This window comes from Schistocerca cancellata, chromosome 1 (genome assembly GCF_023864275.1).
Source record: "Schistocerca cancellata isolate TAMUIC-IGC-003103 chromosome 1, iqSchCanc2.1, whole genome shotgun sequence".
In the NCBI taxonomy this organism is placed as follows: domain Eukaryota; kingdom Metazoa; phylum Arthropoda; class Insecta; order Orthoptera; family Acrididae; genus Schistocerca; species Schistocerca cancellata.
In genome coordinates, this window is record NC_064626.1 from 661,860,600 (window position 1) to 661,877,899 (window position 17,300).

Consider the following 17,300-nt stretch of genomic DNA (forward strand, 5'->3'; position numbering starts at 1 on the left):
TACAGTGAGACAGAAGGATTCATGATCGCAATACAGGATCAAACAATAAACACCAGATATTACAGCAAGCATATTATTAAAGATCCCAATACCACAACAGATAAATGCAGACTTTGCAAACAACAAATAGAAACAGTAGATCACATCACAAGCGGATGTACAATACTAGCAAATACAGAATACCCCAGAAGACATGACAATGTAGCAAAATAATACATCAACAACTTGCCATAAAACATAAACTAATAAAACAACACGTTCCCACATACAAGTATGCACCACAAAATGTACTGGAGAATGATGAATACAAATTATACTGGAACAGAACGATTATAACAGATAAAACAACACCACATAACAAACCTGACATCATACTCACCAATAAAAAGAAGAAATTAACACAACTAATTGAAATATCCATACCCAACACAACAAATATACAGAAGAAAACAGGAGAAAAAATTGAAAAATACATCCAACTGGCTGAGGAAGTCAAGGACATGTGGCATCAGGATAAAGTCGACATTATCCCAATTATACTATCAACTACAGGAGTCATACCTCACAATATTCACCAGTACATCAATGCAATACAGCTATATCCAAGCATATATATACAACTACAAAAATCTGTAATTATTGATACATGTTCAATTACCCGAAAGTTCCTAAATGCAATATAACATATACCATACAGTTACAAGGAAGTCACGCTTGACTGAGGTCCGCGTCACGTTCCATTTTTAACCAGACTTAAGTCTGAGAAAAAAAAGTCAATAATAATAATAATAATAATAATAATAATCATCATCATCATCATCATCATCATCCAATTCTATCACTTAATGATGTAGCCTCATTGAGTTGACGTGTAACAAAGCATCCCAGCAAGATCTTCCGTTTTTTCCAATCCCAAGTTTCCTGTTGCAAATTCAATCCCACTGTCTTCCTTATTTTTCTGTCCCATCTGTCTGGTGGTCTTCCTCTATGTCTATTTTGGTAAATTGGGCTCCACTCTAGGACTTGTTTAGACCATCCACCATCTTTTGTTCGAGCAACATGACCACCCCACTGCCATTTCAATGTATTCACTCTTTCCATTATGTCAGTGACCTTCATTGTTCGTCTTATTTCAACTGTCCTCTTCCTGTCTTTTTTTGTGTAACCCAGCGTTGATCTTTCCATTCCTCTTTGGGCTACTGTTAGCTTCCTAACAATGAACTCATTTAATGTTCATGTTTCACAGCCATAAGGTATTAATGGCAATATACATTGGTTAAAAATAGATTTCTTCAGCTCAACCAACATCTTAGATTTCAAAATTGAAGAGTGCCTCCCATAAGCTTGCCTGCCTAATTTAATTCATCGTAATATTTCTGGTTTTAAATCATCTTTCATGTTTATCAGTTGACCCAGATAGATATATTCTGTGACTCTTTGGAGTTGTGTACTTCCAACTGACATACTTCCCTCAGGTGTCCATTCATTGATCATTATCTTGGCTTGATCAATGTTCATTTTTAGTCCAACTTCGGAGCACACCAATGGAAGTTTGTTAACTAATACTTGACGTTGTTCTATGTTATTTGCAAATAGGACAATATCATCTGCAAACCTTAAGTTGCTCAGTCTTTTTCCGAGAACTCTAATTCCCTTTTCTACCCAATTCAATTTAGACATGGCTTTTTCTAAGACTGCTGAAAATGTTTGGGATATATAGAATCACCTTACTTTACACCCTTTTCAATGGGAAATTCATCAGTACCTTCAGTAACACTCACAAAGGCTGTGGAGGTTTCGTAAATGTTATGTAGGATTTTGATATAGCCCTGTTCTACTCCTTGTTCTTTTAGAGCCGCAAACATAGCTGGGTGATTGATCGAATCAAAGGCCTTTTCAAAGTCTATAAAAGCAAGGCAAAAGGGTAGAGCATACTCATTTGTTCTACTAATTATTTCCCGTAGTGTGAAGATATGGTCAACTGTGCTATATCCTGATCAGAAACCAGCTTTCTCAATGGGTTGGCCTGGTCGAGTGTAGTGCTCAATCTGGTAGTCAAGATCCTAGTGAAAACTTTGTACACTATGGAGAGTAAACTGATAGGACGATAGTTCTTTATATCTTTGGTACTACCTTTCTTATGTATTAGAACTGTTTTGGCTTTATTCCAGTCTCTTGGTAATGTTCCATGGTGCAAACAAGTTGAAAATATCTTAGCTAAATGATTTATGCATTCCTCATTCATCAGCTTTAGAACATCAACTGGGAGGTCATCACTACCTAGAGCAGTCCCTGTTTTTCATATTGTCTATTGCATGTTTGACTTCTGATGGAAGTATTTATGGAATTTGGGAGACAGAAGCATCCAATTCGTCTAGGATCAAGGTATCATTGATTTTACTGTATAGGTTAGTACAGAAATTTCCAATATATTCAAGTATTTGTTTTTCTTGTCTGTAATTCAGCCTTGGTCTGTTCTAATGCTATTAGCTGATTCCTTCAAATCATAAGCATTCACTTGGCTTTCTTTAAACTACATTTATTCTCAAGACTGGCTTTTAGCATGTCGTCTTCATACATCTTGATGTCATCTTTCATGCTCTTTCTCAGAGCTTTGCACAGCTCTGCACATTCTATCATATCTTTGTCTGTATCAACTTTCATTCTTCTTCTCTTGTCCATCAAACCTGTTGTTTTATTTGACAGTTTCTTGGGTTGGTTTTGAGATTTACATAAGCCACCCACTTCTTCAGCTGTCATAATTAGTACCTATGATACTACTTCTGCTTCACATTCTTTTAATTTTCTCTGAATTCTTTCATGAAATTCCTCTTTCCATTCTTCAAGACTTTTGACATTTAAAATTTTACTTTTTCATTTAATTAGTTTTAATCTTTCATATTTTGTATTAAATTCAAATTTTATTCTTACCAATCAATGATCAATGCACGTCTTGAACCTGATTTACACAGTGACATCTTTAATGTTTTGAGACCTATTGGTGAGAATAGTTAGGACTCTTCCAAGTCCATTGCGACTTGGGTGCTTCTTGAAAAACATTCATAATAGGTGTTTTCATGCATTCTGCAAATTGTACCAATCTCTCCCCTTCATCATTTCTTTGGTCTATTCCGTATTTGCCAACAACCTTCTTTGTATGTTCCAACTTTGGCATTAAAGTCTCCAATTATGAATTTATAGAAACAATCTCTGCCTTTCCCATAGATTTCCTTCAGACAATCATAGAAAGATTCTCTCTCTTCATCTGTGTGAAAAGACGGAGATGCATATGCTTGAACTATTTGGATCTTATACCTGTCTAATATTTTTAGGACCAAGCATGCAATTCCACTTGAAATTCCTTCTAATACTGTCATCATACAGACATACTGGATAATAAAAGTTAAAGTCTAAAATCTAGAAACATGTAGCAAAGTATTAACAATTCATAGAGACTGCTCACTGATGTCAGTTTGCTTCACATACAAAAAAGTAATCTACTATGGAATGCTACTTTCGCAACATAACATTTTTCATTATTTCTTAATCCATAAACCTAATCATACTGGACACTTCATTGAAGCTGGTTACTCTTTCACCGCAGAATCTCAATTCTTGTTGATGAACATCCCTAAATTTATTGCCCACAGCCTAGTTTCCCATATCAAAGAGACAAACCACATCTTTCACAACCTCTCACTTATCCACACTGCATTATCATATGGATTCCTACTCAACACTCCTGATGTCACCACCTTATAAATCAACATATCTCATGCCCATAGCCTGCCACAACCAAGCAGCATCTCCTCCAATGTCCTACTGACCCGAAACCCACCAAACGAACTATATCCTTACCCATAACTACTTCTCCTTTAAGGTGAAGATATACAGACAAATCCATGGTACAGTCAAGGGAACCCCCACATGTAAACCTGTGTATGAGCCACCTAAAGAAACCTTCCTGGTGCACAACATCCAAAATCTTTGGTCTGGTTCAAACTGATTGAAGATATGTCCAATATCTGTTGAACTAGGTGTCCACACAAGCTGTCCTCTTTGCTCCATGATCTCACCATGTTCTCTACTAACTGCTTCACTTGATCATCTGCAGCTGATGATGGCTCCATAAGAATCTCTGTCATCATCAAGTCCACTAACAATCAACATTAGCTTCATTTTGATAGTTGTCATCCCTTCCAGAATAAAATGTTTATCTTCTATAGTCTGGCCACTCCTGGATGGAGCACGTACACTGATGAGGAATACCTTGCCCAATAGTCTGAACATCTGACTAAGGGCTTCAAAGACAGCTATCGCCCCTCAAGCACTGTCTAAAGATTTCCCACGCATGCTCTTAATCCTTTGACTGCTCCCATGAAACATCTGCAATGTAACATAACCTTATCATTGAATATCAACTCTGACTATACAACTGAACCATATCCTATGACAGGATTTCAACTACTAGTCATGCTTGGAAATGAGGAATAACTGATCCACAATCCTCCCCAATTCAACTGGTGCCACATTCCTATCCTGTGTGCCTGCTTCCTTCTTACCCTTCTGTCAGCCACCCTCCGTTTTATACCTATATCCCTTTTGTGTCCTCCAACCAACACAAGACCTCACCTCAGTTGAGCTGCAGTGCTAGCACAGTGTTGACAACCAGAACAATGTAGCTGTGAAGGTGTATGTGTATTGAAGCAGCTCTGAAGGAGGATTCACCCAAAACCTAGCAACATTCTCAGTCTCAAACAGTTTGGCTTGCTGAGCTTGTTTGAGACTATAACTGAGTGTAGAGTAGTTAGAGCCTCTGATGTCACCAGCATAGGAAGACAAAACATTAGGCAGAGAAATATGCCTAATGTACTTAAAACAAATATCATCAAAAAATGCATTGTCAGTCTCCTTCACTGTCTGTCAACAGCTCAGCACCTCAGTTAAACCATAAGTTGTTATCTTTATATGTTCCATTATTTATAAACTATCCTGGACCTTACATTAACATAGTCATGTGCATGTTTTATATGAAAAGTGTTTTTTTCAAAGAGAGTAGATGTCTGCATGAAATCAGATTTCCGATTTTAGAGTTGATACAGAAATTGTCATCGGACATCAAAATATCAGAAAGCATATACTACTGATGCCCTCTACGTCATTTGACACCGATGTGAACAACTGAACACATTTATCGAACACAGTTGTAATAGCCTATAACTTGAGAAAAACAATTAAAAAACACTGAACGAAACATACAGACCTTGTTCACTTGTTCCGCATCCTTGTTGCGACTCACAGAATGCCCTTCCTCATTATATACACCCTCCAGATATTCTCCCAGAAGTTGCATGGCTTCTCCATCATCATGGCAAGACAGTAGCTTCTCCTGATTGGCTTCCAGCACAGTCAATGCGACCTGCATGTTTACAAACCAATTAGTATTATGAACTGATTAATACCTGTGACTAAGATGATTTATTATCAGTTGATAACACCAACTTTACAGACAAAAGTGTTGAAACACAAATAAACCATGATAGGACACACTTTTACATCCCTGCTTTACATATAAAATCCCACAGCCAGTGTCGTCCCCAACTAGCATAGGCTGGTGCAATGCCAGGGCCTAAACTATACGTACGTACGTTCGGTTTTTGTAATCCAAAAAACCGCCTGTGGCTTAGAATCGAGTGCAAAGTAAGCGGAAGTTCTGAAAAATGTTGGTAGATGCCACCACAACTAACTTATGCAGTTGAATGTATGTAGCACTACACCAGGCTTGCTTTGCAGGCACAAAGATAAACACTGGCGCCAAAACTTCTGCGTCACAAAAAAAATAAATAAATAAAAATAAAATAAAATAAAATATAATTAAAATAAAAAAATAATAAAAAAGTGGAAGACGAGCTTTTTTTCTCTGCCCCGAGTTTCGACCACTGCATTTTCATTTTCATACATTATCCAATGAAGTAAATACAAATTCCGTATTGTTCATCTTCGAATGTAGCAGCCTTTCAATATACTACAAAAATCTGACTGGCAAGACTGTTTGGGGTTTTTGTCAATACGGCCAACTCTACATTCTGAATTTTTTCCTACCTGTGAGAAGAGATGGTTGCTAATAGGAACTTTTATGAATCGTGAATCACATGCAGTATTCTCTTCACCATAAGAATAATACGAATATAAACATTTTGCCATATATTCTTTCGTGTTTGCTGCATCTCATTTAAATCCTGTCTGCCTAATAAACTACGAAACTAGAGTGAGACAACAGCAAACGCGGAAGAATATACATATCATGTCATGTTTATATTCGTATTATTCTTATGCCGAATAGTGATACAGTCAGAAATGAAGCACGGCAATTGATTAGATTTTTAAATCTAAGATGACTAATTTCCGTGCAGAATGTAATGTACTAAAGAGGCGTCTGCAAAGATTTTCAAACGGAGAAAAATTTTCACTAAACTCTTGTTCAGAAAATCTTCTATCATACGCAGTCTGTTATTTGGTTCTTGTTGATCATTATCAAAGAAAGCAGCAGTGTAAGTAACAACAAATAGCAGTCTCTTGCCATTGTTTTGCTAACGATACAATTCCTCTCTCTCTCTCTCTCTCTCTCTCTCTCTCTCTCTCTCTCTCTCTCTCTTTTTTTATTATTATTATTATTATTATTATTATTATTATTATTATTATTATTGTAAGTGGCGGTAGAGTGCACAAAAGCAAGCCATGCCGCGAGCAGCAACAGGCCGTAAACACTCATTATCAGAATGCGACAAACAATACATGACACAGTACAGTAATGCATTTTCAGCTTAGAGTCACGTAAACACCTATAACAAAGAGAACGGCACTTATAAGATCAAAGAAAAATAAGCAATCAATTCAAACCAGATGAAGCACGTGAAAAAGGAAGGGTACCCGTATAAATACGGATGGAGTGACTGATGCATAGCAATGGCTACCTGGTAAAGCTTAACTGCTAAGCTTACGACTCGAACCAAACTACTGTAACTGTATCGTCATTCATTTGACCTAAATTGTGTCTCATATTAACATGGACCCACTTTGTTTCGATTTGGAGGTGCGGCCTAAAACTTTTCTCTACCCTTGAATTTCGAGTCTCAAATTTCAGGTGTGGCTTAGATTCGGGAAATTTTTTTTTGCTTCATTTCGAGTCTCATTTTTCAGGTGCGGCTGAGATTCAAGTGCGGCTTAGATTCGAGTAAATATGGTAACAGGGAGCAACTCCACAGAGTGTGTATTTTGGCCAGAGAATCAACCAAGCATTTTGTGAATCATATTAGCAAAGTTAATGCTACCATCTATGAAGTCAGTGAGAATAGTTCACACAATGAGATAAAATTGTTTAAAAATGGACAAAGGACATTATATATTATTTTTAAAAGAGGTTGCATGATGAAGTAGGCCAAGCAGGGAAGACATTTGAAAGAGCAACACAAATAGCAGTTCAATTTGTTAAACTGCTTTGGAGATCTCAAATTAATCACAAACCAGATCACTGTGTGTTCGAAGTGTACTTGAGAACCAGCTGTCATGAGAACAGACAACAAAGGAGAACTTCTTGTAACAGAAACATTCAATGTTTTACCTGTGGAGTTCAAGGACATATGATAAGGAAACATATGAAGAGACACACAAGACCAAAGACGAAAAGCTTTGGGAGGAGTATGTTAAACAACAGAGGGGACAAAAGGACTATCCTTATTTCTGCCCCAAGAAGCAGTAGTTACTCTGATCTCCACTGACGACAGTTCCAAAGGTCTGCTCAGTAATACAGCTTACCATGGGAACAATTTCATAGTTGACACAAGGGCTGAAATTTCTCTGATGTGGTGCCAAACAGTCAACAAAGCGAGTTTATGGCGGCTAAGCTGTATTATTAAAAGGTCAAATGGCAACTGGGTGCACAATTACAGATAAAGATAAATGCGTGGCAGAAATGCAACTGATAAGGAGCACAGAAAAAGGCTACAAAGATTTATGGGGATTAGATTTTCTAATATCTCACCACTCTCAGATCAGTGTAGTTGAAAGACAAATCCAATCTGATCATAACAATTACGGCTGCAGTTAAAACCCTAAGATCATATGCAAAGGAATGTTAGAGATGCTGTGGGAATGCACAAACCAAGTAGCGATGCAATAACACCATTACAAGCTGATGTACATTTGACTGAATGTGAATGCAAAACCCCCTCCCAGGAACAAGAAAAACATTGTATATCGATATGAAGATGCCAAAATGCAGTGGAAGTAATTTGTTATTAAAAGAGTCAGCAGCAAATGGTGACTTGCTAGTCCAGAGACACTGCTATATAACAAGAACTGTCAATATCATTGAAGAAGAGCCAAAAGGCGAACAGGGTGTTCCATTAAGCATTGCTAATATTAGTACTGCAGAAGTGGAACACTGCGAGGAACTACTGTTGCAACAGTGCTGAACACAGATTCACGAGATGTGACAAGTACCTACTAAGGAGTAAGATGTACAGGTAGTAAATTATTGTCCACCTAATGACAGTATGAAGAAGTGACAGAGCATTCTAACCAGTCGTACAAGAGATGCTTACTAAATTAAACCTTTTGTCGCCAGCAGACCAAAAAATAATTTCCCCAGTGCTACTTGGCTTCTCTGATATTTTCTGAGAATGGAGTAATATTCCAGCATGTCCCTTAGTCCGACACAGGATACATATGGGAGGAGCAGTACCCATCAGTCAATGACTGTACATAATTCCATATAGTCAACAAGCCTTAGTAAAATAGGTGATTAATGACAGCTGGAAGCTGGGTCCGCTGAACCTAGAGAACGATCACATCCACCCTGGGTATTGCCCATGGTATTGTCAGGAAAACACAGAAGAACATTAGTAAAAGTTTTATTGTGATTAGAGGAAGATGAATTCTGTAACATTACTGGATATTCATTCGTTGTCAAATCAGGTACACTTCTTGGATTATCTTGGTTCATGCAAACTCATCTTTGTTTGTGATTTAACCAGTGGGTACAATCGTCTGACTATATATTCAACTGACAGGTCTAACACCATTTAACATACATAAAGATGTATACAGGTATAACCGTATTCCTTTCGATTTTCAGAATGAGTCAGCAACATTTCAATGACTGGTGGATACTGTCCTCTGAGGATGAACGCCCACACAATGAGTTATCTTGACGATGTTTGTATTTTCAGCCAAGACATACAACAGCATGCAGTATTGGAAAGACTGCACAGTGAAAAATCTTTTCCTATCCATGTCAAAATGTCATTTAGCTGTACCTGAAGTAGAATATTTAAGACACAGGATAACAGCAGATGGAGCCCAACCTAATTTACAACCAGTACACTGTGAAAAATTATCCAGAATTGGTGAATGAGAAAGATCTGCAGGCATTTCTAGGCCTTGCACATTTTTACTGGAGATTCATTCTGACATATGCCGATTTAGCACACATGAGAACAAGAACTCAACAAAGGAGCAGTTTTTACTTGGAGTTCCAAACATTCAAATGCAAACACTAGAAACAACTTTGATGCCTTCTGTATTGGCTTATCCAGACTTTGAAAAACCATTCGTCTTGGTTATCGACACACCTAATTTTGCAGTCAAGGAAGCCTTATCATAAGAAATCGACGAATAACAGCATCCAGTTTCATTCTCTTCTTGCTTCTAGAACAGAGCCAAATGCAATTACTCAACTACAGAAAAGGAATTCTGAGCACCTGACTACATTATAACCTGTAACTAATGTTTCTTAGTTGGCTGATAATTTACTGTAGTAACACGCGATGTAGGACACAAATAGTTGCTAAAACCAAAGGATCCCTTCAGTACATTAGATACACGGAGCTCGCATTTTAAATATGCACCAATTCAACGTATTTCATTGATTTGGAAAACTACAGAGCAATGTCGAAGGATTAAATAGGAAAGTCAAGAGTATGTTTCACAAACAGCAGGGCAGAGGAACTAATGAACATGGAACAGGCCGACATGCAGTGTCAGTCCTGGAAACAGGATCCTAAATTCAAGGTACAGATTTAGTAACCATTTAGTAAAACATTTATGTATTAGAAAGGATAAAGTTATAAACGAGACAGAACCAGCAGTGAAGCACCGTACCAAAAGCAGGCCACAGCCAAGTTGGTTACTGACTGCCAGTTATTGCGTAATTTTAAATGATAATACATGATTGATTTAATAATTCAAGCAACGATAACCATGCCATCATTCTTATTGTATGAATCTTTTCTCTTATGTATGTTAAAAGCCATGGCTCTTTTTTTTCAGGGTGCTATCACCAACAATAGCATACATATCCCAATGTGAAGACATCTGTCCTACCCATGGTGGATTAAAATCCTTTTCAACTTTTATACAATAATACATTTAAACAATTCTTAATTATTTTTTCTGAGTGGCTAGAGGTTTCAGGATAGCTGCCTATGTGCAATGGCAGCGTAAGCATTTATTAATATTGTCGTTAATAAAAAGTGTCCCTGTGGCCTAGTGTGAATTGAAAAATATTGCAGGACGCCATTTTCAGATTATTAAAATTATTCTTTTTATACTTTTAGTATTATATGACTGTTCGAAGAACTTACATAATTTTTGTCATTAATGATGTCGCTGCAACCTTGAGCCTACAAAGAAATGGCCAGGGCAACATTTAATTATTACATACTGAATCATATACAGGATAGGTACTAGCTACTCACAAAAATATGCACAATTATTAATCTCATTATTTATTCAACAAAATTATATTCCTGCTACAAATAACTGCATCAGTTACAGACCATAAAAATTTAACATCTGTCAGCGAGGACTGCAGAATTGACAAGACAGTGAAACAAAAACCACTCATCCTTATACAAAAAAAAAATACAGATAATAATATTTATAATTCTGATAGCATAGATAACTCTTCTCCATTGTTAAGTCTCTGCAATTTATTTCTACTATTTTTTACCAGAGGCAATGCTATACAGTTGACTGTGAAGTCAGCAGCTTCGCAAATGTGTCAATGAAGAAAGGCTGCACCTACCGACACCAGGCCGGTCTACAGAGAGTACTGCAACCCCAATTACGACAACTGAGTTATCACCCCTCACCAGACTATTCCATGAGGCACACCAATACCACTGTTACAGTGACATCAGCAGGGAGCAGCAGTATTTAAGTGTGTCTGAACCAGATCTTTATCGTCAAACAGCTGGGCAGTTGTATGATGTTGACCCTGAACGGTTCAGCGCTGCACTGATGATGCAGATGCCTCTACCTCCATGGGGATGCAATTGCTGCTGCCTGCTACCCTGTGCTGAAGAAAGCCATAAGTGGTGCTTGCCTGCTGCTGTCAGCACAGTGGCAGCATACAGAAGAAGCTATTTCAGCACTGCGCTTCCTCAAATGTGCATACACGCTGCTCATTGTACACCATCACTCGCAGCCACAGGGCCGGAATATTACAAGGCAGCACCAAACCACGCCAGAAAATAAGAGTGCACTCAGGAGACTGTAAGCTGGGTAAGTTAATAAAGCACCATTGGTTTGTCTGCAGCTTTCTCATATGTCACTCTGTCTCCCAAACCATCTATGGATCCTACAATACCCACGGAAGACTCTAGCACATCCTGGCAAGCAAAATTTATTTATTCCCACCTTGTGGACCATTATAGTATTGATTTAAATCTTGATTACTGTAATAGTGAGGGATTATAGTGTAGGACAAAACATGAATAAGCTACTAAAGCTGAGTAGTACTCTTCCCAATTTCCAAATGTGTATACACATATAATATTTACTAAATTTTTGCTAGGACCTATTCTCAAAAGAATGTAGGTATTTATAGCTGGAATTTCATTCATAATGACACAGTGTTTAAGCATTTTATTTAGATCCTTCCCAGTTAGTCAAATTTAGTCCTTGTGTAAGCCTACCATGCAGCAAGAATGGTGAATTACTGGGAATCATTCACTATATCTCATTCCAGACAAAAAGTAAGTCAGGTATTTTATTGTTTCCTGTAAATCTCTGTTTTGACAAGCATTGTTACAGATAATTATTGGTTTTTATTTTTAATTATTTAAGTATTGCTTATTATTATTATTATTATTATTATTATTATTGTTATTGTTGTTGTTGTGGTCTTCAGTCCTGAGACTGGTTTGATGCAGCTCTCCATGCTACTCTATCCTGTGCAAGCTTCTACATCTCCCAGTACCTACTGCAGCCTACATCCTTCTGAATCTGCTTAGTGTATACATCTCTTGGTCTTCCTCTATGATTTTTACCCTCCACGCTGCCCTTCATACTAAATTGGTGATCCCTTGATGCCTCAGAACATGTCCTACCAACCGATCCCTTCTTCTAGTCAAGTTGTGCCACAAACTCCTTTTCTCCCCAAATCTGTTCAATACCTCCTCATTAGTTATGTGATCTACCCATCTAATCTTCAGCATTCTTCTGTAGCACCACATTTCAAAAGCTTCTATTCTCTTCTTGTCCAAACTATTTATCGTCCATGTTCCACTTCCATATATGGCTACACTCCACACAAATACTTTTAGAAACAACTTCCTGACATTTAAATCTATACTCCATGTTAACAAATTTTTCTTCTTCAGAAACGCTTTCCTTGCCATTGCCAGTCTACATTTTATATCCTCTCTACTTCGACCATCATCAGTTATTTTGCTCCCCAAATAGCAAACCTCCTTTACTACTTTAAGCGTCTCATTTCCTAATCTAATTACCACAGCATCACCCGATTTAATTTGACTACATTCCATTATCCTCATTTTGCTTTTGTTGATGTTCACCTTATATCCTCGTTTCAAGACACTGTCCATTCCGTTCAGCTGCTCTTCCAGGTCTTTTGCTGTCTCTGACAGAATTACAATGTCAGCAACGAACCTCAAAGTTTTAATTTCTTCTCCATGGATTTTAACTCCTACTTCGAATTTTTCTTTAGTTTCCTTTACTGCTTGCTCAATATACAGATTGAATAGCATCAGGGAGAGGCTACAACACTGTCTCACTTCCCAACCACTGCTTCCCTTTCATGTCCCACGACTCTTATAACTGCCGTCTGGTTTCTGTACAAATTGTAAATAGCCTTTCGCTCCCTGTATTTTATCCCTGACATCTTCAGGATTTGAAAGAGAGTATTCCAGTCAACATTGTCAAAAGCTTTCTCTAAGTCTACAAATGCTAGAAACATAGGTTTGCCTTTTCTTAATCTATTTTCTAAGATAAGTCGTAGGATCATTATTGCTTCACGTGTTCCAACATTTCTACAGAATCCAAACTGATCTTCCCTGAGGTCAGCTTCTATCAGTTGTTCCATTTGTCTGTAAAGAATTCATGTTAGTATTTTGCAGCTGTGGCTTATTAAACTGATGGTTTGTTAATTTTCACATCTGTCAACACCTGCTTTCTTTGGGATTGGAATTATTATATTCTTCTTGAAGTCTGAGGGTATTTTGCTTGTCTCATACATCTTGCTCACCAGATGGTAGAGTTTTATCAGGACTGGCTCTCCCAAAGCTGTCAATAGTTCTAATGGAATGTTGTCTACTCCCGGGGCCTTGTTTTGACTTAGGTCTTTCAGTGCTCTGTCAAACTCTTCATGCAGTATCATATCTCCCATTTCATCTTCATGTACACCCTCTTCCATTCCCACAATATTGTCCTGAAGTACATCGCCCTTGTATAGACCCTCTATATACTCCTTCCACCTTTCTGCTTTCCCTCCTTTGCTTAGAACTGGGTTTCCATCTGAGCCCTTGATATTCATAAAAGTGGTTCTCTTTTCTCCAAAGGTCTCTCTAATTTTCCTGTAGGCAGTATCTATTTTACCCCTAGTGAAATAAGCCTCTACATCCTTACATTTGTCCTCTAGCCATCCGCGCTTAGCCATTTTGCACTTCATATTGATCTCATTTTTTAGACATTTGTGTTCCTTTTTGCCTGCTTCATTTACTGCATTTTTGTATTTTCTCCTTTCACCAATTAAATTCATTATCTCTTCTGTTACCCAAGGATTTCTACTAGCCCTCATCTTTTTATCTACTTGATCCTCTGCTGCCTCCACTATTCCATCCCTCAAAGCTACCCATTCTTCTTCTACTGCATTTCGTTCCCCCATTCCTGTCAATTGTTCCCTTATGCTCTCCCTGAAACTCTTTACAACCTCTGGTTTAGTCAGTTTATCCAGATCCCATCTCCTTAAATTCCCACCTTTTTGCAGTTTCTTCAGTTTTAATCTACAGTTCATAACCAATGGATTGTGGTCAGAGTCCACATCTGCCCCTGGAAATGTTTTACAATTTAAAACCTGGTTCCTAAATCTCTGTCTTACCATTATATAATCTGACATCTTCTAGTAACTCCAGGCTGCTTCCATGTATACAATCTTCTTCTATGATTCTTGAACCAAGTGTTAGCTATGATTAAGTTATGCTCCGTGCAAAATTCTACCAGGCGGCTTCCTCTTTCATTTCTTGCCCCCAGTCCATATTCACCTACTACGTTTCCTTCTCTCCCTTTTCCTACTATCGAATTCCAGTCACCCATGGCTATTAAATTTTCGTCTCCCTTCACCATCTGAACAATTTCTTTTATTTCATCATACATTTCATCAATCTCTTCGTCATCTGCAGAGCTAGGTGGCATATAAACTTGTACTACTGTAGTAGGCATGGGCTTCGTGTCTATCTTGGCCACAATAATGCGTTCACTATGCTGTTTGTAGTAGCTTACTTGCACTCCTATTTTTTTATTCATTATTAAACCTACTCCTGCATTACCTCTATTTGATTTTGTATTTATAACCCTGTATTCACCTGACCAAAAGTCTTGTTCCTCCTGCCACTGAACTTCACTAATTCCCACTATATCTAACTTTAACCTATCCATTTCCCTTTTTTAAATTTTCTAACCTACCTGCCCGATTAAGGGATCTGACATTCCACACTGCGATCAGTAGAACATCAGTTTTCTTTCTCCTGATAACGACGTCCTCTTGAGTAGTCCCCGCCCGGAGATCCGAATGGGGGACTATTTTAGCTCCAGAATATTTTACCCAAGAGTAGTAGGAGTAGGAGTAGTAGTAGTTTCCCCTTGCTTTCACCTGTTCGCAGTGCCAGAACAGCAAGACCATTTTGGTTAGTGTTACAAGGCCAGATCAGTCAATCATCCAGACTGTACCCCTGCAACTACTGAAAAGGCTGCTGCCCCTCTTCAGGAACCACACGTTTTTCTGGCCTCTCAACACATACCCCTCCATTGTGGTTGCACCTACGGTATGGCTATCTGTATTGTTGAGACATGCTAGCCTCCCCACCAACAGCAAGGTCCATGGTCCATGGTTCATGGTTATTATTATTATTATTATTATTATTATTATTATTATTATATTTCTTTCCTTTCTCAGACGTTATGTCTGGTTAAAAATGGAAAGTGACGTGGACCTTGATCAAGCGTGATTTCCTTGTAACTGTACGGTATATGTTACATTGCATTTAAGAACTTTCGGGTAATTGAACACGTATCAATAATTACAGATTTCTGTAGTTCTACATATACATTTGGATGTAGCTGTATTGCGCTGATGTACTAGTGGATATTGTGTGGTATGACTCCTGTAGTTGACAGTATAATTGGTATAATGTCAACTTTATGCTGATGCCTCATGTCCTTCACTTCCTCAGCCAATTGGATGTATTTTTCAATTTTTTCTCCTGTTTTCTTTTGTATATTTGTTGTATTGGGTATGGATATTTCAATTAGTTGTGTTAATTTCTTCTTTTTATTGGTGAGTATGATGTCAGGTTTGTTATGTGGTGTTGTTTTATCTGTTATAACGGTTCTGTTCCAGTATAATTTGTATTCATTATTCTCCAGTACATTTTGTGGTGCATACTTGTATGTGGGAACATGTTGTTTTATTAGTTTATGTTGTATGGCAAGCTGTTGATGTATTATTTTCGCTACATTGTCATGTCTTCTGGGGTATTCTGTATTTGCTAGTATTGTACATCCGCTTGAGATGTGATCTACTGTTTCTATTTGTTGTTTGCAAAGTCTGCATTTATCTGTTGTGGTATTGGGATCTTTAATAATATGCTTTCTGTAATATCTGGTGTTTATTGTTTGATCCTGTATTGCAATCATTAATCCTTCCGTCTCACTGTATATATTGCCTTTTCTTAGCCATGTGTTGGATGCGTCTTGATCAATGTGTGGCTGTGTTAGATGATACGGGTGCTTGCCATGTAGTGTTTTCTTTTTCCAATTTACTTTCTTCGTATCTGTTGTTGTTATGTGATCTAAAGGGTTGTAGAGGTGGTTATGAAATTGCAATGGTGTAGCTGATGTATTTATATGAGTGATTGCTTTGTGTATTTTGCTAGTTTCTGCTCGTTCTATAAAGAATTTAAGAAAATTGTCTACATGTCCATAATACAGGTTTTGTATGTCGATAAATCCCCTTCCTCCTTCCTTTCTGCTTAATGTGGATCTTTCTGTTGCTGAATGTATGTGATGTATTCTATATTTGTGGCATTGTGCACTGAGTGCTTCTAGGTCTGTGTTACTCCATTTCACTACTCCAAATGAGTAGGTCAATATTGGTATAGCATAAGTATTTATAGCTTTTGTCTTGTTTCTTGCTGTTAATTCTGTTTTCAGTATTTTTGTTAGTCTTTGTCTATATTTTTCTTTTAGTTCGTCTTTAATATTTGTATTATCTAATCCTATTTTTTGTCTGTATCCTAGCTATTTATAGGCATCTGTTTTTTCCATCGCTTCTATGCAGTCGCTGTGGTTATCCAATATGTAATCTTCTTGTTTAGTGTGTTTTCCCTTGACTATGCTATTTTTCTTAAATTTGTCTGTTCCAAAAGCCATATTTATATCATTGCTGAATACTTCTGTTATCTTTGGTAATTGGTTGAGTTGTTGATTTGTTGCTGCCAGTAGTTTTAGATCATCCATGTATAGCAAATGTGTGATTTTGTGTTGGTATGTTCCAGTAATATTGTATCCATAACTTGTATTATTTAGGATATTGGATAGTGGGTTCAGAGCAAGGCAGAACTAGAAAGGACTTAATGAGTCTCCTTGGTATATCCCACAATTAATCTGTATTGGCTGTGATGTGATATTATTTGAATTTGTTTGGATATTAAGTGTGGTTTTCCAATTTTTCATTACTATGTTTAGGAACTGTATCAATTTAGGATCTACTTTGTGTATTT

General features: G+C 37.4%; 1 protein-coding gene across 2 annotated transcripts in view; it reads right to left on the bottom strand.

The window, feature by feature from the left end:
• LOC126183769 (TBC1 domain family member 9) overlaps window positions 1-17,300 on the bottom strand; it is a 204,245-nt gene that overhangs the window by 88,612 nt on the left and 98,333 nt on the right. For both annotated transcript variants that reach the window (XM_049926012.1, XM_049926005.1), the window contains exon 15: window positions 5,264-5,419. In XM_049926012.1, coding sequence (XP_049781969.1) covers window positions 5,264-5,419 — 156 coding nt within the window. The remainder of the gene's footprint in view (window positions 1-5,263; window positions 5,420-17,300) is intronic.